The sequence below is a fragment of the Lontra canadensis genome, unplaced genomic scaffold (genome assembly GCF_010015895.1).
Source record: "Lontra canadensis isolate GAN:19392208 unplaced genomic scaffold, GSC_riverotter_1.0 scaffold4, whole genome shotgun sequence".
Taxonomy (NCBI): Eukaryota; Metazoa; Chordata; class Mammalia; order Carnivora; family Mustelidae; genus Lontra; species Lontra canadensis.
In genome coordinates this window covers 21,069,029-21,093,363 of record NW_022630998.1, presented here as the reverse complement: position 1 = coordinate 21,093,363, position 24,335 = coordinate 21,069,029, and the positions used below count along the sequence as shown (strand labels likewise).

Sequence of the window (24,335 nt, the reverse complement as noted above, 5' to 3'; positions counted from 1 at the left end):
AAAAAAAAAAAAAAAAAAAAGATTAAGTTTGGTTAGATACTCCTGTCATGTTGAGAAAAAGGATCACCCATCTCTCTTTTTTTCATATTTATTTAGTTCTTACTCATTTATGTACATCCTCTTTTCAAATCTTAGTCTATGAGAAAGCTTCATTGCATTTATCCTAATAACTACTGGTTCTCTCATCTGTTTGCTCTTCCTTTGGGTTTTAATATTTTCTGCACATCTTTCCCCTTTACAAAGACTTGGGAATTACCTTGTTTTGGTATACAATGCCTGGCTTTCTTCCTTATCCAAGCAACCAATCACTTGACTTCTTAAAATTTTTTAAAACTTTACTTCTGATTTCTTTTTAGATTTAGTTATTTATTTTAAAGACAGAGAGAGCACGTGCATGAGCAGGAGGGGCAGAGGGAGAGGGAGAGAGAATCTCAAGCAGACTTTGTACTGAGCACAGAGCCCAATGTGTAGCTCAGTCCCACGACCCTGAGATCACGACCTGAACCCAAACCAAGACTCGGTTGCTCAACTGATGGTGCCACCAAGGTGCCCCAAGACTTTCCTTCTTATTACGGTAAGCTTATTTAAGTCATTTTATAACATATCATTTATGTAGGTAAATAATCCTATAAACAGCTAGCCGAATGAAAATCTCACCTCGTGCATGTCACAGAGTCTCTATTCTTTAATACGTGCCTTACATAGAACTCCTTTCTACTTTCTATATAATTCTTTTGTTCAAGTTTTTTGCTTTTGGGATGTCTTCATAATGAATTCAATTAAACACCCAAATGAAAGTTTAATCCTAATGAAAAAAATGTTTAAAAAAATAATGCAGGGAATTAATTTATAAATCACATTGTTTTGTATTACTTCAGCATGCCACATTTTCCCTGCTGATACTGGTGCAAGGTAGCATTTTATGCTGTAACATATAAAAAATAAACTTTTTATTAAAATAAAACCCCTACTAAGCTGGTAGAATGAAACATATTTTAATATAGGTATTTTAATTACTCTTAATTAAAATCTCACAGATTCTCATTCATGTTCTATGGAAAGTTCATATTCACATACTTAAAGAACCAGTTTGCTTTAAGGCTTAATCATTTAAAACAATGCCTCCAATACTGGAATCCCCTATTACTTTAAAGATATAACCTCAGACGTATATTATTTTATGAAATAAGTTGCAATACATTCCTCAGGGTGGCTGTTGGGGGGAATATTTTGGTAAGGATGATTTTTAGAATTTGGAGGATGGATTTAAGGACTCAGGGAGGTGAAGTATGTATATTTAGCACAGTCAAGAGCACAAATGAGTGAGCTCAAGTTGGAACTCAAGGTTTCTTGTTTCTAATTCTTTTTTTTTAAAGATTTTAAAAATTTTTATTATTTATTTGACAGACAGAGATCACAAGTAGGCAGAGAGGCGAGGGGTGGGGAGCAGGCTCCCCGCTGAGCAGAGAGCCCGATGTGGGGCTCGATCCCAAGACCCTGGGATCACGACCTGACTCAAAGGCAGAGGCTTTAACCCACTGAGCTATCCAGGCACCCCAGCTTGTTTCTAATTCTTTGTTGATTATCCTTGAACAGTAATTTCGCTTTCACTTATTTCTAAACTGGTAGCACGAATGCACTGTAGTTATTAATTAAACAGGTTTTTATTTTTATTTTATTTATTTATTATTATTATTTTTTAAACAGGTATTTTAAAAGTGCCTGCCCACTTTGTGCCAGGCACCGTTCCAGATGCTTGGAGATATATGTGAACAAAACCAACAAAGCTTACATTCCAGTGAGATGTAGGAGAGGCCAATAACAAAACATAAACATAACAAATCACTCAATCCATGAGGGGCTGGCCTAACATAAATCCTACCTGAAAAACAACAGAACAGAGAAAGGAGAGATAATGCAATTTTTAGATGAAGTAATCAGGAAAGGAATTGAAGACCTAAGGGAGATGATGGGGTGGGCTCTGTGCATATCTAAGGGTAGAACATTCTAGGCAGAGGCCAGTGCAAAGAAGTTGACATCAATCACTCATTGTATGTCAGTCTCTGCAGAAACCAGGACGGTAGCATAGTCAAAGCAAAACTAGGGATGAATATTCTAACATTTGTGATACTTCTTGTATTACATTCCATTTAACAGTGACCTAATAATTATTTATAGAGTACAAACCATATGCTAGGCATTGAAGTGATAATGATGAAAAGACAGATACAGTTTTTGTCCTCATGAAGCTTACACTTTAATGGTGGTGCGTGGGACAAGTAAATAGATACCATACAAGTAATATACACTATGCTAAGGGTGGTACAGGGAGCCATGGGGACAGAGGATAGAAGACCCTCTCCCAGACTATAGGAATGGGCCTTCAGAGAGAAAGCTACTGGAGATTGAACATCTTTCATTTCTGCTCCCAAGAGCATAGACATGAGAACAGTTCATACAGAGAGTCAAGTAATAAATGCTTCACATGTATTTAATCCTCACAACACCCTATGAAGGGATGAAAATCTAGAGGGGCTAAGCAACTTGTCCAAGGTCACAAAGACAGAAAGTGGCAGAGAAAGGACATCAACTCAGATGGTATAGCTCCAGAGTCTATGCTCATAACCACTATCTTGCACACTCTATGAGCAGCATGCCTGTAAAAGAATTTATTAATGAATAAAGACCTCTGGGTATTTTCCAGCTGCTTATAAGTAATGCTTGGTATGGACTATCTAAATAGTGTGACTGTAGAATGAGTTTTTATCAGCATGATCTAGAATGAAATAAGTCTGTTTTGTCTACAAATTAAAGTCAAGTCATCTTGTTCATACTGTGGTATGAACTTCTGACACTGGGATTCGCCAGCCCATTCATACAAAAAGTTTGCACTAGAAGCAGCTCTTGGAATCCTTTTTCCTTCTGTCTTCTGACATTCTTAATAAATGGAGAATAACCTCTTTTAATTTGAGTGCTCTCCATTGGATGCAATGGATGTTGTCAAATGACGAGGATCCATGCAAATAAAATTTAAATATCTTCACAGTGAGGAGTCAGATGTTTTGGACCAAATCACAAAGTACGTGACTTCTTCCAGATAGTTGTTAGATGGTACCCATTCTGAGTTGAAGTTGTGCCTAGTGACCTAGAAGAAAAATCTAGAAGGGCTCTGAGCAGATGTACATGTGGGTGTGAAAGTGGGCTATAGAAACTTACAGAACTATGTATTTGCTCGGCCTGATTTCTAAGAGCTGATGATTTCCCATTTTCATCATGCCCAGCTCCCTGACTAGTTAGACAACTATAAAGTCTAACTTGGGACTGCACAAATCCTATCTGTTGAAGAAATTACATTTTGTGACAATGATAAGTGATACAAATTCTGACTGGAATTCTTAGAAAGACATAAACAATAGGAAGAGCAATTGTATATGAAAATGTGGAAATGGCAGGCTAGGGAATTAGAATCCCATCATTTTAATGACCATGTAAAGGATAATTTTTCTAGTATCTATGGCAGAAAGCCATTCAATGATTTAGTGCAAACTGAATGAATATTTATACAGCTTACATGTAAATATCTTTACTGTATAACCTGATTATTTTCAGGTATGATGTATATAACATTAGAAACAGTGAAACTTCATGTCTCATAAATCATTCTGAAGGATCCATCAAAACACAATGTCCTAATAGTTAAATGATGGGGGAGACACAGATGTGTCTCACTCAGATATAAATTTCAAACTGAAAAGGAAGAAAAAAGATTTTATCAACAGAATTTGGGGGTAATGCTAGTTACAATGATAAAAGATAAATAGAAGTCAGAAGAAGATAGAAGAAATTGGGCAAAAATAGTGAGCAAAGATTAACACCAAAGTGAAAAGGACTGACCATGTACTATATGATTTTAGCATCTCATGCAGTGAGAGGAATCATGATCAATCTCTTCTTTATAAAGAGAGCTCAACTTATTATTAAAAAAATTGACTACGCTCATAGAGATCACAACAAAAATTAACAGTGGTGATAGCTATTTTTCAGTTTTATCTTTTAATCTCAAAGCACATGTTTCTATAATAAAGAAATAACACAATTTTAAAAATTAAGTAAATAAAAATATGCAACAAAATACATAAATGCTACTTCTAAGTACTATTATACCAGTCTGAACCTATATTGAAACATTAAAAAATGTTCTCTTTAAAATAGAGATTGCCTTTGAGAGGCAAAGGATTCATAAATTTATAATGATAACCAAATGAAGGCACAGAATAAATTTTCTGGATGAAAATATGACTTTTCCTAACTAAAGGCTAAAAAGCAAGAGGAATGTAATGTGCGTTAGATTCATATTGTGGGGAATGAGTTTGTATCTACTCTAATGCTTGCATACATCATTCCAATGCTTTGAGAACAGAGTAACAATTGTAATTTTGTTCTGAATCAAAATAACAGTAACTGTCAGTTGACATGTTGAAGTGTTCCCACTTTCATTATTGTTCATACGGATGATAATTGTATGCTTCTTTTTACTGTTATTTTGTAGCAGTTTGTCTCTTTAAAAATGCTACTCAAACTATCTTCAGCAGAAATCTCAGTTATAATCAGTCACTAAGTTTTAGTACATGTTTTCAATACGCCCATCCAAATGCTTATGCATATCTGTTTTGATAAAATGTGATTCTTACATGCTAGTCTGTTATTTCACCACAATTTGCATTGTTATAATAAGTTATTGATTGATTTTCAGTTTAAGGGACTAAGGTAGTATTCAGTAATGACTGAGTGCTACAAGTTTATTGCAAGTGCCCAAGGTTCACTCACCCCAAGCAATTTAGTCAATAACCAATTTTTATACTTCTATCTCCTTCAAAATTCCAAACCAATAATCCCTGTGTTTTTTTTTTAATTATTTCAGTATCAGACTAACATTTCCCATGGAAATCAATATGGGTGCGATCCATTAGCCAAAAATCTGCAGTACTGCAATGCAAACATATTAAAAATATTGATCTTGCAAAGCTACTGATGTTTTGATTGACTTTAATGTTTGTAAGCAGCAATAACAGAATCTCAATGACTGAAACAAACTTTTGATTAAAATTATAGATTTTCTTGGGGGGGATTTGCTATTTTACTGGTTCAAAGCATATCACATGGCTTACTTGCTTCCCATAAATGAGTACAGTGGGATATACTTATCCAATTCCTTATTTGTAAATATTTTAGTCTATCATAGCTTACACATCTTTAATGTACTTTGAACTGCTTTGACATTTCAATTCCACTTCTTATTATATTGTATAGTGCGATGGAATTCTCAGACTGAGAATGGCAGGAATTGAGAGCTCTAATCCTTCTTTTACTACTATGCAACCTTTGGGAAGGCATTTAACTCTCCGTGTAAATTCCCCAAATGTAACATGGAATTAACCTTGGGAATCAATGAACATTCTTATTATATTTTGAGATCAATGGACAACAAAGACCATAATTTATACATATAAAAGATTATTTGACCCAAAGATGTGTCCCTTACAGAAAGCACAGAATTCTGCAGTCATTTAGTGATAACCTAGCAATGCTCTCATTTTAGGTATAAAGAGACTGAGTCCCCTTCAGTGGCAAAGAGCTTCTCAGAGGGCTTTCCTGACCACCCCACCTATAGTATACTTGGGGCACCTGGGTGGCACGGCCAGCTAAGTGACCGGCTCTTGGTTTTGGCTCAGGTCAGGATATGAGAGTGGTGAGACCGAGGCCCATGTCAAGCCCGGTATGGAGCCCCCATTGCGGCTCTGCACTCAGTGCACAGTCTGCTTGTCTCTCCCTTCCCCTTCACCTCCCTCTTGCACATGTGTGTACATGCACTCTTTATCTCAAACAAATAAATAAACAAGACAAAAAAAAAAGTACAGTTCTGTATTACTATACTACCTGCACTGTCTCACCCTTTAGCCTACTTAATTTTTATCTTAACACCACTGTCTAAAACATTTTATAGTATTGTAGCATTTTTCTTAAGATTTTATTTATTTATTTTATATATATAGAGAGAGATCACAAGTAGGCAGAGAGGCAGGCAGAGAGAGAGGGAGGGGGAAGCAGCCTCCTTGCTGAGCAGAGAGCCCTATACGGGGCTTGATCTGAGGACCCTGAGACCATGACCCAAGCCGAAGGCAGAGGCTTAACCCACTGAGCCACCCAGGTGCCCCGTATTGTAGCACTTTTGTAAAAAAAAAAAAGATTTATTTGAGAGAGCAAGTGAGAGTGTGTAAGTGCACTGGTGGAGGGGCAGGAGAGGGAGAGAAAGTCTCAAGCAGACTCCCCACTAAGTGGAGAGCCCCAGGCAGGCTCAATGTCATGACCCCAAGATCACAACCGGAGCCAAAACCAAGAATCCCAATCTTAACCAACTGCACCATTCAGGTGCCCTGTTTTTATAAAACTTTTCTATAAATATAAACATTATGTATAACATTCTATAGAATATAGCAGGATATATATAGAGAGTTATATACATATATCTATATAATTTGCCTACCTCTTGTCTATTTTCTCTTCTAAAATTTAAGCTTGATGCAACAGGAATATTATTTATCCATATTCCTGCCAAATCTCTAGCATATAGAATAGTGTTTGACACATAGGAATCAGTACATATTTTTTGAATGAGGGAAGGAATGAGCCAGAACTGCTAGTGGAATGGGGTTGGGTTGGGTAGGGGTGGAGTGGGGTTAAGACTTAGATTCTATTAACTTTCAATCCAGTGCTATTCTAAGGTTTCCTTCTTAATAAGCTTGCAAATGTCTGGGGACTTTAGTGTCCTTATAAATTAGATTAGTTCCCCCCCCCAAATTACCCTACACGCATTCTCTCTCTCTCTCTATATATATATATATTCTTAAAGATTGATTTTATTTATTTTTTTGAAAGAGAGAGTGAGAGAGAGAGAATGCAAGCACATGCCAAAGCAGGGGCAGTAGCAGAGGGAGAGAGGAAAAGACTCCCCACGGAGCAGGGAGCCCAACGTGGGGCTCGGTCCCAGGACCCTGAGATCGCGACCTGAGCCGAAGTCAGATGCTTAGCCAGCTGAGCCACCTAGGTGCCCTGACAATATATTTGTAAACACACAGTGCAGCTTGAAAACAAATTCCCTGGCCCTCTCCCATGAAGCTACTGCCACCACAAACCTTCAGGAAATGCCTCTGCTGCTGCTTGTCTCTGGTGGATGGAGGGGAAGCAGTGCAGCTCAGACCTATCAGATCTGGAACAGAATTCCACCTTTCTCATTACAAACTATGTGAACTTTGGTTTCTTCATCTGTAAAAAGTATCTAACAGTCACTACAAAGATGTATCATGAGGGATAGATGAGACCATACACAGAAGGTGAACGGGACACAGCAGGTGTGCAAACAATGTCAATTGTCTTCTTCCCTCACACATCAGTTAAATAATTAGCTAACAATCCTTCCTGCTTCTTACTTTTTTTTTTTTTTTCCCTGAAGACGCTCTCTTTGGTAACTTGACTTAAAGAACTGGAATCTGTTTATAAGGACCACAGTGCAGAAACTAAAACTGAAAAAAGGTGTTTCGATATTTATGTGGGACCACAAGTGGTTTTTGGAGATCAGTAAGGGGCAGATGGAAGGTAAAACTATTTCAGAGAACTGAACAATGTGATCAAATAGTCAAAAGAAATACTTTGGCAGCTGGCAAAGATACTCTGTACAAGGACTGGAGGCCTCAGGGTAGAAGGTGATGATCCAATGTGAGCAGGGATAATAGCATTACACTCTTCCGTCTGCCCTTACCTCTGGCTCTTCTGTCTCTGCAAGTAGTCTGGTACTTTCAGTGCCCTAACAGTTCCAGCCCCCTTGATCCATTCCCAGAAACCACCTTCAGCATAAGAATCTACTCTTGACAGACCCTTGAAAACAGCTTCCTGTCAGCAGCTCTACTGGATCATCCACTGAAGCCCCCAAGGTCTACCAGTAGCTCAGAGCTTATAAAGCTGGTGGGCTTTGGATGAGATCTCCTAGGACTATCCAAGGCCCAGAAGCAATAAACTAAGCTCTTCTGCCATTTTCAGTAGCATCTGGTTGTAGTGAGGGCCACAAAATAGCTTTAAGGAAGGTGCAGGACACCTGCTAAGGGACATGCATATAATTGAGGATTGGCAAAATATTAAAGAGAATGGTTAAGTTTTCTTAAAGGTCTGTTCCTACTTCTAAAAACGACAAGTTCTCTAAGTATAAGATGATGGGGAAAGCCAGTATGCAAAAGGGATTATTTCTGCTCAAGTAAGCAATGTGACTTGCAGTGTGACCTTACAAACCCCGCACCACTGATTCTTGCCAGTTCGTACTGGTATTGCTTTGACTCTGCAGTTGAAAGTCTGACTGAAAAATACTCATGGCTTGATCACACACCATCCAAGTGTGTCCCTTTTGTTTCCAGGCATTGTTAGAACTACCAGATATTCGCTTTTTGGGGATCATATACCAGTTTGAGAATATGATAAAAGCTATGATTCCCTTCTAGAGAACTCCTATTCAGCACAGAATTTCAAAAGGTTTCTGGAATTCCCTGCAGTTCTTCTGGGGATCCCCAGGCTAGAGGGTATTTAAGGGTAATCCTCCTGAGTTGGAAAATAAGATATTCTCTCTCCTCATAGCATCACAGGTATGTATAGTATGAAGACATCTGCTTATGGGTGAAGAGGGGAGAGAGTCAAGTCTTAAAAGGAAAGTGTTATTTTTCTTCAAGTTAGAAAGTAGTCAGATGAAGGAAAAAGACCATTCAAATGCCAGGACTTGGATGTAGGCAACATAAGTTGAATGCATGCAAGTCAGAGATTTGGCTTAGTTCCAAGTATAAAATATTTCAGTTCCAAGGGGGAAGCTAACCATAGGCCAGCACCTCAGAGCATATATGTAAAACATATATGAGTTTTTTAAAAAGTCCAATATTATAGTTTCTCAAGAAATTCTTAAACTTCTCAGAAATGTTAGTAATGCAAACCTTTTAAATACAAAGGGCTAGAAGTTCTTGAGAAATATTCTGGCATGGATTCTCGTGGAGATTTGTTGATTTTTTTTTTTTCAGGGACATGCTAGAAAATTTAAAACAGTTATTGAGCACTAAGAAGACTACCCTCATTTAAAACTAATTTAAAGCATATCAGATGAAGGTCTGAAACTTCCACATTATTATACTTCTAAATTGAAAGGTAAAGCATTTGTTCTCTTTAACTGAAGACAAAAATTAAGGAAAAAACACCGCAAAAGCTCTGACTCTAGTTACACATCCCCAACCATTCTTCAATTTCTTCAATTACACAACTAGCAGTCTGAGAACATAGACTAAAAGCCCTCTGGTGAAAACTCAATTCGGGTGGCAGAGGAATGCTTACCAATGTCAAAAGAGAGACCTCGACTCAGATTGCTCTGTAACTGACATCACTGCTAAATTCTGGAGGGGACTTTGGAAGTTCTCACTTTATAAGGTTCTCTTCCCCACAAACTGGCCTTAAAAATCTATGTTAAAAATGTGGCCAGACATTTTAACAATGTTTATTCTTCCGATCCAAGAGCATGGAATAGTCTTCCATCTTTTTGGATCGGAAGAATAAACATTGTTAAAATGTCTATACTGCCTAGAGCAATCTATACTTTTAATGCCATTCCGATCAAAATTCCACCGGTATTTTTCAAAGAGCTGGAGCAAATAATCCTAAAATTTGTATGGAATCAGAAGAGACCCCGAATTGCTAAGGAAATGTTGAAAAACAAAAATAAAACTGGCGGCATCATGTTACCTGATTTCAAGCTTTACTACAAAGCTGTGATCACCAAGACAGCATGGTACTGGCATAAAAACAGACACATAAACCAGTGGAACAGAGTAGAGAACCCAAATATGGACCCTCAACTCTATGGTCAAATAACCTTCGACAAAACAGGAAAAAATATACAGTGGAAAAAAGACAGTCTCTTCAATAAATGGTTCTGGGAAAACTGGACAGCTATATGTAGAAGAATGAAACTTGACCATTCTCTTACACCGTACACAAAGATAAACTCGAAATAGATAAAAGACCTCAACGTGAGACAGGAATCCATCAGAATCCTAGAGGAGAACATAGGCAGTAACCTCTTCGATATCAGCCACAGCAACTTCTTTCAAGATATGTCTCCAAAGGCAAAGGAAACAAAAGCGAAAATGAACTTTTGGGACTTCATCAAGATCAAAAGCTTCTGCACAGCAAAGGAAACAGTCAAGAAAACAAAGAGGCAACCCACGGAACGGGAGAAGATATTTGCAAATGACAGTACAGACAAAAGGTTGATATCCAGGATCTATAAAGAACTCTTCAAACTCAACACACACAAAACAGATAATCATATCAAAAAGTGGGCAGAAGATATGAACAGACACTTCTCCAATGAAGACATACAAATGGCTATCAGACACATGAAAAAATGTTCATCATCACTAGCCATCAGGGAGATTCAAATTAAAACCACATTGAGATACCACCTTACACCAGTTAGAATGGCCAAAATTAGCAAGACAGGAAACAACATGTGTTGGAGAGGATGCGAAGAAAGGGGAACCCTCTTACACTGTTGGTGGGAATGCAAGTTGGTGCAGCCACTTTGGAGAACAGTGTGGAGATTCCTCAAGAAATTGAAAATAGAGTTACCCTATGACCCTGCAATTGCACTACTGGGTATTTACCCCAAAGATACAGATGTGGTGAAAAGAAGGGCCATCTGTACCCCAGTGTTTATAGCGGCAATGGCCACGGTCGCCAAACTGTGGAAAGAACCAAGATGCCCTTCAACGGATGAATGGATAAGAAAGATGTGGTCCATATACACTATGGAGTATTATGCCTCCATCAGAAAGGACGAATACCCAACTTTTGTAGCAACATGGACAGGACTGGAAGAGATTATGCTGAATGAAATAAGTCAAGCAGAGAGAGTCAATTATCATATGGTTTCACTTATTTGTGGAACATAATAAATAACATGGAGGACAAGGGGAGATGGAGAGGAGAAGGGATTTGAGGGAAATTGGAAGGGGAGGTGAACCATGAGAGACTATGGACTCTGAAAAAAAACCTGAGGGTTTTGAAGGGGCGGGGGGTGGGAGGTTGGGGGAACCAGGTGGTGGGTATTAGGGAGGGCACAGATTGCATGGAGCACTGGGTGTGGTGTAAAAACAATGAATACTGTTACACTGAAAAGAAATAAATAATCTAAAAAAAATAAAAAATTTCAAAAACAACCATGGCCAGAAAAAAAACAGTTTGGTGATTCTTCAAAAAGTTAAATATAAAATTACTAAATGACCCAGCAATTCTCCTAGATATATAACCAAGAGAACTTAAAAGAGGTGTTCAAACAAAAACTTGTACATGAATATTCATAGCCACATTATTCATAATTTCTAAAAAGTAGAAACAATTTAGATGTCCACTAATCGAAGAATGGATAAGCAAAATGTGGTATATTTATACAAGAGAATATTATCAGGCAATGAAAAGGAATGGCGAACTGATACATGCCATAGCATGGGTCAACCTTGAAAACATTATGCTAAATGCACAAAGCCAGACAGAAGCAGATACACATTGTATGATTGTACTTATATGAAATGTCCAGAATAGCAAATCTATACAGACAAAAGGAGATGAGTGGTTGCCAGGAGCTGGGGGGGAAGGTAAAAGTGACAGTGCCTGTTGAATGGACATGGTATTTCTTTTTGGAGTGATGAATATTTTCTGAAATGAGATAGTGGTGATGGTTACACAAAATTGTGAATGTACTGTAGGGTCACTGAATTGTAGACTTTAAAATGGTTACCGTGGTGAATTTTATGTTATGTGAATTTTACTTCAATTTAAAAATGTGGATAGAATTCTTTTTTACTTATTACAATTCTGGTGAACAAAGACATTAGTGAAACAAATTCCTTCTGAAACTAGAAGTTGGATATTACTATAGGTGCTTTTTTTAAACTCATGAAATTTCTGTCTGTTTGGTTAGGCTGCGTCTCACTGAAGTGGGAAATTATTCAATCATCTGGTTAGTTAAGAATATTATTATAGATATATTTATAATTCTGGCAAAACAAGACAAGGACAAATGGGGACTAAACTTACTTTGCTCAAAATTCAATGGAAGCTAAGCAACTCTGCTTTGTTTTAGATAAGTGAACAAAATCTTACCAAAATGTAGAGATTTAATTTTTAAGAAATAAAGCATTTCCTGCTTTATATTTGCCCTTCTTTTAAAAAAAAAAACTTTATTTATTTAAGTAATATCTCCACCTAATATGGGGCTCAACTCATAACCCCAAGATCAAGAGTTGCATGCTCTTCCACCTGAGCCAGCCAGATGCCCCCAAATTTACTCTTCTTGATGTGCAAAAGCATTTTTTTCTGCCTACAGACACAATGCAAGATCTACTTGTTCAGATTTGAGAAATGTGAAGTGAAGTAAGTTTACCAAATATCCATAAAGTATCTAATTATATGTTTAAACTGTAACTGCTATATCAAACTTGATTTTTAAATATATTTTATAGAATATTTTATTTCTTAATTAAAAATCCATTAATTTTTAGCATTCATTCTTTTTTAATATAATCATTTAAGGGTACAATTGTTTTTGTTTAGCAATCTAGCTATACCAAAAGGATTCTTTATTTCCATGATGATTCAATTCTAAGTATTTGCTAGATTTATTCTTTTTTTTTTTTAAAGATTTATTTATTTGAGAGAGAGAGGGCATGCGATCAGGAGGGGGGCGGACAGAGGGAGAGGCAGAGAGAATCCTTAAGCAGACTCCCTGCTGAGTGAGGAGCTGGACGTGGGGCTCAATCCCAGGACCCTGAGATCATGACCTGAGACGAAATCAAAAGTTGGATCCTTAACCGACTGAGCCACCCAGGCGCCTCTAGATTTATTCTTTAATCCTTATTTGGAGAACTTTTTCTTCAATCTTTTCTCCACTCTCTTATTCCCTCCCCAACTTTTATTGAAAAAAAAAAAAATTAAACCTAGAAGAGTTGTGATAGTCCAATAACCATCCATACATTCTTCCATCAGATTCAATAATTACCACATTTGCTGCATGTGCTACATTGCTTTTTTTTTTTTTTTTTTTACATTTTATTCATTTATTTGACAGACAGAGATCACAAATAGGCAGAGAGGCAGGCAGAGAGAGAGGAGGAAGCAGGCTCTCCACGGAGCAGAGAGCCCGATGCGGGGCTTGATCCCAAGACTTTGGGATCATGACCCGAGCCGAAGGCAGAGGCTTTAACCTACTGAGCCACCCAGGCGCCCCTACATTGCTTTTATATATATTATTTTCCTGAACCATTTGAGAGTTAGCTGCAAACAAAATACTTTATTTAACAACTGCATTTCAAGTATTTGTGCTTTCTGTCAAAGTCACAAGAGTTGTATTGGGATACATTCTTCCTTATAGTCATCAACCTTCCTAAGAGTAAAAGTTAGAAAAAGCATTATAACAATTACCTGGCTTTTATGTAAAATTTCTCACTATTCTGTAAGCATTATAAGGGCAATGGGCCTTCCCCTTCTTTGGTGTGGTAACATTCTAATTTTTAACTTTGAGATATTTTTCTCCTTTAAATGATCCTCCACAACTTCCAATTCAAATCATCCCCCTTTTTCAAGCCTCATCCTCAATAGACACGCTACACATATTCATATATCCATTCTTCTAGCCCTGGAATACTTAGAGCCCTCCTGTGTGTCACCCTCATCTGGGTACTTACTTTCTGCTCTAATTTAAATTTTAGTTGCATGACATACTGCCTCACTGAGATCCTAAGCTCCTTTAGCATAGGGGTTCAGGCCTTTTTAATCCCATGGTCAGTGGGCACTATAATTCTTTCTCAACTTAACTGAAATTTTCACAGTGTGATACTTGTTGCAGGAATGTAAGTGAACTGAAGATTATACACATGTACTTTATTGAGTTTATGTGGTAATGTACCATAAACTCATACAAATTAACATTATAGTCTGCTTGACAATTTATTTTTGTGTCATTGAAATAACCTCATATTCTCTAAATGAAAGAATTTTCATGTTGAAAGAGTTCTTACAGATTGTCTAATTTAGTCATGTATCTCCAATCTCACAAATTTTGAAGAAAAGAGATCTACAGAAGTTAAATGATTGACCTAACATTATAAAACTTTAAAAAAGGCAAAACCAGAAATAGAATGGCCACATAGGAAGGGCTTAAGGAATATTATTAACTACAGGTCAAGGTTTTTGGATGCCTAGTTTAGTGCATTTTCAACTAAAACGTACTACCTCAGGATTCTACAATAAAATAATGAAGACAACCATTTGGGGAGCACATTATATACACATTCTTTTGTGAGCATGAGATACATGACAGGAAATCAGGCTGAGGCTGTGGTCAGAACGGGCTATGAATATTCTTCCTAAATGGAGGTCGCAAACCGGCTGCCCGTGACGGCGTGATTTGGATGGTAGTTATGTTATTCAACCCATATCATAGTTTTAAAACTTAACTTAGTTGTAACGCTTAAAACTTGAGAGATTTCAAATAAATATACAGATGTCTGGCTTTTTTGAGAAAACTGGAAAATCTGACAATGCTATGCTTGCCCTCCTTCATTCCACCAATCAGCTGGGGTTTGAGCTTGTAACTCTTGCCCTTAGCTAAGGCCTTAATTATGATTAATGCATAGAATAATAACTTTGAATTATGTAATAAGAACTTCATCAGTCAGGAAATACTAAGTGATATTTGCTTGCTATCTATAATTGCGAGCTCTACCTAAGTAACTATTCTCCACAGCAGGAAAATGAATTGTTATAATAAGGATAAAAATGAAGGTGACCGTTTTAAGGAGTTAATTATAATTTAATCAGAAAATTCATTTGAAGAGAAGAGCTCAGTCTCTGGACTTCAGTTACCTAAAATGCCACGGTATTTTTCTTTTATGGGAAATGCTGGTCCAATAACCTTGATTCACGTGTTAAATAAAAACAAATGACACAATTATATTTAGAAACATTTTTTCCCTAATGTAAAACATAGCCCTGAAGATCTGAAACTATTTAGTTAGCCTGCTTTTGACCGGAACTAATCAGCTGTAAGAAAAAAAATTAAAAATAAAAATAGGTTACAACACATTAAATATCCTCTCTCTGCCACCTTACACTTTTTGGTGCTAAAACATATGCTCTGCCACCTGCAGATAAAAGTCACACACTGAGAGTGTATATTCTGACAAGAATTACTAGTTTCAAGCATGCCTAGTGATTTTGGACAGTAGCACTTAAGAAACCTTCAATCTGGCAGTTTTATCACTGCACATTTTCCAAAGCATTCCTACAGTCTAAAGTTGTACAAGTGTTGGGATCTGACCTTTAGGAGAAAACAAAATAAAATGAAACAAAAAGGATCCCAGGGTCACATTGATCCAACTTGCTCTAATTTTTTTTTTTTTTTTTTGGTCTGATACATACCTCTTTTATTTTTCGCCCATTTATTTTGCACCTCAATGACAAGGGTGACTTGGATTTTTGTACCTTCTGACAGAGTAAAATTCTACTGAAAGATCAAGACAACTTCCATCCTAGGCATACTGGAAAATCTGTCAGAGGAGTTAAAAATTATTGTTGCTCCACAGGAATTTAGATTCCTATTTTTATATTTCCTTTATCCTTGCTTTACTTTTCTATTTTACCTTATTCTGCAATTATGTATTGACTGTTTCACCTTGTTCCAAAAAGGGTTTTGGTTTACAAAAAAGAACCCAGGCGGGATTTCCAGCGATGGCACGTGAAGAGGCTGGCAAATCTCGAATACAGCTATAAAAGTCAACAGAATTGTCAAGTATAACCATCTCAGCACTCCAGAAATCAACCAAAGGCATTTCAATCAACCAAAGTGTTTCTTCTTGAAAAACTGCTGAACTACAGGTCAGAACAGTGACAATCTGTGGCGGGTAGCTCGGAATGGAGAGTAATGCTTCCAGGGTGGGACTGGCTATGAAAACCCACAGCTTCACTGCCTCAGGGCCTGACTTCCATTTGGAGTAGGAGAAAAGCTCCTGTGCAATGGTATTATCAGTAAATAAAGAAAACCTTTATTTTGGGGAATTTACCTCAAGAACCTATGGCCCTGCCAAATTGAAGTTGTGATCTCACTTGGGGTCAGCAACAGACCAGTGGACTAGCTAGAGATCTGAGAGGGAGATCCTAGAAGTGAGAGAGCCATCGAGAGACCAGATTTAATCCCTGGCACATCTCTCCTTTCTGGAAAGCTGAGTGCTGGCACAGAAGTCCCAGGAAGGCCTTGTCAAAAATAAAAGTTGGGGCAAGACTTGAAAACTGCATGAACTTTGAATACACTCTGCAACTCACACACTCAACTATCCACAGAGCCTTACTGGCTTGGGATGATTGAGCAAAAAACTATGACCATTAAACTATGCAGCAAAGGGTCCATCTCTAAGAAGCAAGTCTAAGAGAAAACAAAAATAAGAATTAAAAAAATCCAGGTATCAGCAGGTATATACTGAAGGGGAGACAGATTCTGCAGATTAAGTTCAGACAAGTTTCTACTACAAACAAAACAAAATGAAACAAAAACAAATGAACAAACAAAAAACAGCAGCAACAATAGTCCTTAAAACAAACAAACAAAAAAACCTACAGCTTTTCTTACCACTCCTTTTAAATATAGTACAGGAGGTTACAGCCAGTGTAGTAAAGCAAGAAAAGAAATTATTGGCATGAGTATTGGAAAGTAAGACATAAACTGTCTTTATTCATGGATGATATCCTCCTGTATTAGAAAATTCTAGGGGTGCCTGGGTGGCTCAGTTAGTTAAGCATCCAACTCTTGATCTCAGCTCAGGTCATGATCTCAGGGTCCTGAGTTCAAGCCCTGTGTTGGGTTCCAAGAAAAATTCTAGAATTAATAAGTTTTATCTAGGTTGAAGAACACAAAATCAATTTGTAAAAGTCAGTTTTAATTCTTATACTAGCAATAAATAATTTGAAAATGACATTAAGAATTCTACTCACAATATCATTACAAAAGACCATATATTGTTTGATTCCTTTTATATGATATTTACATTGAAGGCAAATATATGGAGACAGTAGACCACTAGTTGTCTGGGGCTATAGGTGGAAGCAACAAATGGACACAAATAAACTTTTTGGGGTGATGGAAATATTCTAAAATTGGATTGTGGTGATGACTGCACAATCACAAATTAGGTAAAAATGATTCAACTGTATATTTACGATGAAGTTATTTTACAGTATGTTAATGGTACTTCACTAATGATATTAAAAAAATAAATACACTATAAAATTATATGAAGGCCCTTGAAGAAGTCAAGGCAAAAGCAAAAATGGGTGAGAAAATAATGAATGGATGTGTTTAGTCCTATTGAGTTGCTACTGATGCGATGCAAATTTAGGTTTACGCCTCCCAATGGCGAAGGCTAGGAGGGTAATAAATGGGTATGTCAGTGGCTCCCAAACTTGGGAAACCACTGGGAATTACCTGGGGATCTTTCGAAAAGGCTGATATGTGGCTCCCACCCTAGACATTGTGATTGTACTGTAATAGGAGAGAGGCCCTGGTTGCTTAAGTAATGCTCTATGGAGCAAAGTTTGGGAACCACTGGAATAAAATACTATAAGATTTTAATTGACCGTTAAGATAAAGAGAAATAATTATTTGGGGAAAAACACAGTTCTGGAAAGGATTTCTCCTATACGTCCTCCTAAGAGAGGACCTCATAAGATGTAATGAGTTCGTGCCTCTAAATCAGCCACCCCCAGCCCATGGTGGGTCCTCAGTGGGTTATAGGGGTGCAGAGACAGTGATGCTTCAGTCTGCGGGGCAACCAAGGGGACCAGGGGCAGATGCAGCAGCTGTGCCTGAACCCTCCAGCCTTGAGCAGTCTCCTCCACCCACACCAGAAGACTCAACAAGCATCATACTTGTGTAGCATGTGCCATATCATAAAAAGCAGATCATCTGAAAAACACCTACAGCAGCAGCAATGGGGACGTTGATTTTTTTAGGATTTTATTTATTAATTTATTTGAGACAGAGAGAGGAGAGAGGGCACAAGCAGGGAGAGGGGCAGAGGGCAAAAGAGAGGCAGACTCCTTGCTGAGGGAGCCCAATATGCGGCTCAATCCCAGGACCCCGAGATGATGACCTGAGTGAAGTCAGACGCTTAACTGACTGAGCCACCCTGGTGTCCCTGGGGATGTTTATATAATAGTTTCCTTCAATAAGCTGATTACAAACCAGAGAAAATGGTTCAGTTAAAACATTTCTGTGAGGGGCCCAAAATGTCCAGTTATCTGCTCTCTGGCTTCACTTATCCCACAGTATCATATGTGGCTGCAAAACTTACTGGACTCCTTCTGGGTGGCTCTTAGGTTAACGAATTTAAGTTACTTATGAATGAGGCCACCTTTATTCACCATGAGGCCGTTTACCCAAAGGAGCTGGCTGGGCTGCCCACTTAATGCTACTCAGTGCCTCAGAGCCTGGGTGGCTCAGTGGGTTAAGCCTCTGCCTTTGGCTGAGGTCATGATCTCAGGGTCCTGGGATTGAGCCTGCTTCAGCTCTCTGCTCAGCGGGGAGCCTGTCACCACCCCCCCCCCCGCCTCTCTGCCTACTTGTGATCTCTCTCTGCCAAATAGATGCGTAAAATCTTAAACACACACACACACACACACACACACACAAAACCCAAAACTGTGAAAGGCCCACAGCCTTCAGATCTCAGGTCTATTTCTTTACATATGGTTTTTAAGCTTACTATAAGCACAACATAAACTATACTGTGTACTGTAAGCATGTAAGCATATTCATATTATTTATGAGAAACTGACCTTGGATTTAAAAAGAAAATAGTTCATCTTTAGTCCAAACCTTCCCCTCCCACTCTATTTTAAGTTAATTCCACACAGAGTAACTGATTATAATGTGTGTCCCTGAGGAGCATTAAGATTCTACCCTTCAGAATTTATTCAAGGCATGAACTTTCAAGTGAAATTGCTGGTACAGAGGTTTGGAATATGGGGTATGGCTTATGGCTCCATATATTCTCCTGGTCACCTGCAACCCTTGTTCAGGAGAATATTCCTAGCAGAGTTTTCCCCGCAAATAAGACTTTGAGGAGATAGCCTTGGGAAGTACATTAGTCAATCTTTATGGTTCTCTACCCCATTAGTCACATCACTACCCTAGAGTTACACCAACCACAGACAGTAAAATCATCTTACATATTAATTTCCCATATGACACATCAGATTCTTGCATCAAGAGCTCCTGCTTTAAATCAAAAACTTAGTTCTTGCCCATGTAACCACAATATCCCGTTTAACTATAAAGAAATTCCATTCTTCCCCTAATGAATTTTTACTATCTATAAAAACGAACCAAGAGGATTTTATACTACATATATGAATATTGCAACCACTTCTGTTTACTCTGAAAATGAAAGAATGAAACTATAAGAATATACTTGTATTTCTAATACATATATGTATAATCAAAAGAGGATTTCAGAGACAAGTATAAATGTGAGGACAGGAAAAAGGAAAAGGCAATACATGAATGTTCAGCACTTAGGATAAAACGTCAGCAGAAACTAGAGCTTCACATTTTTTTAAAGTACCCTTACGTCTCTTTATTAATTTAAACTTTATCACAAATACATAACTGCATTCTGCTGCAATCCCCTTAAGTCATCTTGTTAAATTTTGTCACAACATGTGTTACTGTAGTTCTACACTTTTACCTTTGCACTTTGTAGTATGTAGCAGAGCAACATAATTAACCACTGCTAGGTAGTGTTTACGTTAGTTCTCAAAAGGTTAAGAAGCTGATTATAGCTAAAATCAGCTTTGCCTGAGGCTTCAGGGGCTCTGTGTAATCAAATTAGACAAGCAGGGCACAGTGTCACCTAACACAAACCAGTGGCACTTTCTTCTTTGCTCTGACCTTCTCCCCCACCTTTTATTAGGGGAACAACTCATGCTTTGTGCTTTTACCAGATAATTTAAAAAGACTTGTTTCTAATAAATTTGGCATGCAATCTCATAAGATATCCACCTGTTTAAAAGTAATGAGAGAAGTAGAGCAAATTCTGAAAAAAAAAAAAAAAGGCTGATAAAAAATGTTGATAAAAGAAATCCAAATTTGGGGAGATTGAGATGTTATACAGAAAGTGTCTTCCTAAAAGGCAGGCGACAACATGATCACATATACATGATATTAAGGATGTCTCCCAGATTTAGACAGACTGTCAGCTTTGTTCTACAGAAAACCACACAATGGTTTATCTGCTTCCAAGAGAACTCAGAGAACCTTATAAACCTGATAGATAAAGCACTGGCATTTCTGAGAAACCGTGGCTAACCCACTCTGCTGAGTTATCACTCCTCCTCCCTCCATCTCTACTCTTTGAAGTCAGGCAAGGAGAACTGTATAATGGACGAACTTAAGGAAGGGGTTTCATAAGGTAAGGAGAAGAGCAATGAGCCCTAGTTCACAGACTCCTTTTCCACACGGTTCTATATTTAAATGCGGTAAGACGAATTAGACAAATCCAAATCCTTGCTGCCTTTGAGCCTAAAGAGAACAAAAGCACGAACACTAAAGAGATATTAAAAAAGAGAGGAATGGCAAATGTAAATAAAAATCTAGAATCTCATTCTTAACAAAATCTGTGAATCATTATTAAAACAGTAACACTTGTTACATCTTTGTCTTTTTTACATTTGACTATGAACTTTCAGTTCAAATCCTACCTATTTATTACTTTGCTTGAAACACATAAACAAAGTGAATGTAAATATCCTACAAATGAGTGATCAGGATAAAATGAATTTTGCTAATGATTTATTCTGGGCAATAAAATAAAAACTTGTTATTTTAATTGATTAAGTCGTAAAGAGTTCCTGGAGAAGTCAAATCTTGCTATTTGCACAGTCAGACAATTTCTGCTAATCCAGCAGTACTTAACAAATTCACATGTGGTTAGCTTGTCTTGCCATAGCTGTATATCACATTTCGGTGCTGCAAGCTGTGCAAAAAAAAATCAATATGCCAAGTTTAACAAAAGGACAGGAAACATGATGTTCTCCTATATTTTCAATGAACCTCAAATGACTCTGCTGTTCATACTCAGTGCAATTTATGGCAGAGAAATGTATTCTTCAATGAAAAAAAATCTACAATGGAATGGATTATATAAATTCAGAGCTGAAGTTCCGCCTTATTCCATAATAACAATTTATTTAGAGGATTCTGGCATTTCTGCTTCAATGTGCACAGTACAATCAGCCATTCATGAGGCAGGTTTTTTTTTTTTTAATAAAGGCTAAAGTAAATTCTGTAGACCAAAGAAATATATACTATCTATGGTAATAGCTTGATATATGTATTTAATTTAGGTTTTGGAGACTTTTTTGAATGTCTCCTTTCACATGTGAAACACAGGATGAGATCTTATCTATTGAACAACTGCTTTAAATTATAACATTTTAAGGAAAAAAAAAATCCCAATGGATCCCTAGAGACTGCATTGGTTAATTGATTCTAGATTTTTACGTCTTCTTTTACTACTGCAGAAGTAGAAGGAGATTAGTAGGAAAATGTTGAGAATGAAGTAGGAGTGGTCATGACCAATGCGTCAGCACAGAGCAGTGCCTCTCCTGCCTTTTTAACTCAGTGATATGGAACTAAGTGTGGCAAAACAACCAGGAACTTGGACTTCAGCCAAAGGATTCAGAACTGTTGTCACAGTGTTTTGTTGTTGTTGTTGTTGTTGTTGTTGTTGTTAAGGAGAGAGTTAGCTTTAGGAATCATAAAAAATGCCAAACACATAGAAAAATAAGAAGGCTCAACAATCTACAGAGAAATTCACATATGAAAAATTCTTTGGTAATTTATTTTCATTCCAAAAGCAGTAGTGAATGAATTAATGGCACTGAGCCGGGGAGAGCATGTCAGTGATCAGTACTGAAGGTATAAACTGTTACAGAAAACACATTCAGACAATTACACTTATTTCTAACTTTCAAATTAATGTGTTATTTAGAAAATAATCTTCATTCGTAGATAAATATACCATTTGAAAGAGGATAGGCATAAAGTTCCCAACCAAAAAATAACAATATAATGATCTTAAGTGTTAAATAATATTAATGTTGTTATAAATGATCATTTCCATATATATTTGACTCTTGAACAACATGGGGGTTAGGGGTACCATTCTCCTGCACAGTTGAAAATCTACATGTAACTTTTGACTTCCCCAAAACTTACGAAGAGCCTACTGTTGACTGGAAGTCTTACTGATAACAGAAACAGTGAACAACACATATTTTGTATGTTAAATGTATTACATACTGTATTCTTACAATATAATAAGCTAGATAAGAGAAAAAGTTACTAAGAAATCATAAGAGAAAGAAATACATTTATAGTAGTGTACTCTTTTTATGGAAAAAATACATGTATATGTGCACCCATGAAGTTCAAACACCTATTATTCAAGACTCAATTGTAATTCATATTCTTATTTCAAAATAGAGGATGTAACGTGGCTCAGAGAGTAATGTTTTTATATGGATATTCAGGAAACCCAGAATACCAGAGCTTGGGGGAAAAAAATTATACCAAGGCATACAAATCATAATTTGTGTATTAAAGTAGACTCCTTAAAATCTGCAACCATAATTAGTAGTCAAATACAATGGCCAATTAGTTGTGTGGTCCTGATATATACATAATCTATTCCCAGGAAATGAGAGAGTTAACATTTTTGGAAAGCACTTAACTGTTTTAACAACAGCAAAAAATTAAGTTAAGAGGTAAACATTTTGCTTCAGGGGAGTAAAACCACCTTAACATGTTACTGATTTTAGGTTTTAATGGCAATTCAAATTATTTTTCTACATTTTTAATCTTTGTAGATTTTATACTTTCTAGCTTCTTCTCATCTCTCTAAATGCTCTTTGGTAGTACCTTTCTACTTTCACTAGAAAACATCTATGTGTTAATGAGATTTCCCTATCGTTTTATTGCCAATAAATGAAACCTCCAGATTCACTTCTGATATAGATGCCTGTTCTCTGCTCTTGAGGCGACATTGCCAATTCTCTCCTGGAGGCCTTTTTTATACGTCTAATCATTTCTTTAAACTCAAATGGAGGGGTCCGCCTTCATTTTTCTCAGCACTACTTAATTTCTCCAGCATCGCTGGTATCTTCACATCTTATCTGTCCACACAGGAGATTTCCCCATAATTTTTACACACCTCAAAATGTTGGAAACTTCACAAAATTACCCTGACTTTTCTATCATGACTATCATCTACAAGGCAGAGTAAACCAGGTGTTGTAAGCTGAAACATTAAGTGTGTTTGAACTCTCAGACCACGAAGCGTGTATTTAATTTGATCTGAATTAGGCCTCTGGAAGAGAATCTCAGAGCCAGAAAGGATCATGAAAATTATTTCCTAACTAATGCTAAAACGATGAGAGATCCAGAGAAGTTCAACATCTGCCCCAAAGCCACATACTGGTTTGTGATTCTCACGATTCTCTACTCAGGCTATGCTTTTTGTAGTCCCCAATTATTATACTCTTCAAAGCACAACTAGGGGGAACCATCAACTGATACATTTCCTACAGGTAAGACTTCTACCACTTTCAATCAACATATCCCTTCTGGTTCTACTGTTAAACCTTCAATGCACTTTTTCACCCTATCTTAGTGTGACTCCAGGATCTTGTTCTAACGTGTGTAAATGCTATCTTGGTCGCAAGCCGCTGTGGCCACGTTATCACCTTGCAGAAGGTTCTTATTAAATACCCTTCCTAAGGCAAATGGAACCTGTCAAGAAGTCCATCTACTATCCATCTCAAATACAGTAAAATCTGAACTTCTAATTTTCCTACCTGTTTTGTTCTTTCCCTTTAAGTAATGCAGATACAAAATCCTTGGCTTCTATTTTTAGCACCCTAAAAATCCATTTGGGTTCCCACTCTTTATAAAAGCTCCCTTTCTCATTTTTCTTATGCTCACTTTTCTGAACATTTTAGAGTAGGTTTCTTTCTCCCCCAACCTTCAACACTAGAAGAGAAGTGATTATTTTGTTGTTTATTTAGCCTTATCTACCTAGGCCATCGTGCCTTTCCCCTTCCAAGTCTTTTTAAGATACCCATTTATGAATCTTTCTTTGTAAAAT

General features: G+C 37.2%; 1 protein-coding gene across 3 annotated transcripts in view; it reads right to left on the bottom strand.

The window, feature by feature from the left end:
* Positions 1-24,335, bottom strand: part of FAM172A (family with sequence similarity 172 member A) — a 420,413-nt gene that overhangs the window by 72,954 nt on the left and 323,124 nt on the right. Inside the window, exon 11 of one of the 3 annotated variants that reach the window (XM_032846420.1) lies at positions 21,015-21,164. The exons of the other annotated variants lie outside the window; for them this stretch is intronic. Coding sequence (XP_032702311.1) covers positions 21,145-21,164 — 20 coding nt within the window. The 3' untranslated portion in view covers positions 21,015-21,144. Of the gene's footprint in view, positions 1-21,014; positions 21,165-24,335 lie in introns of those variants that run through there. 3 annotated transcript variants of the gene reach the window in all.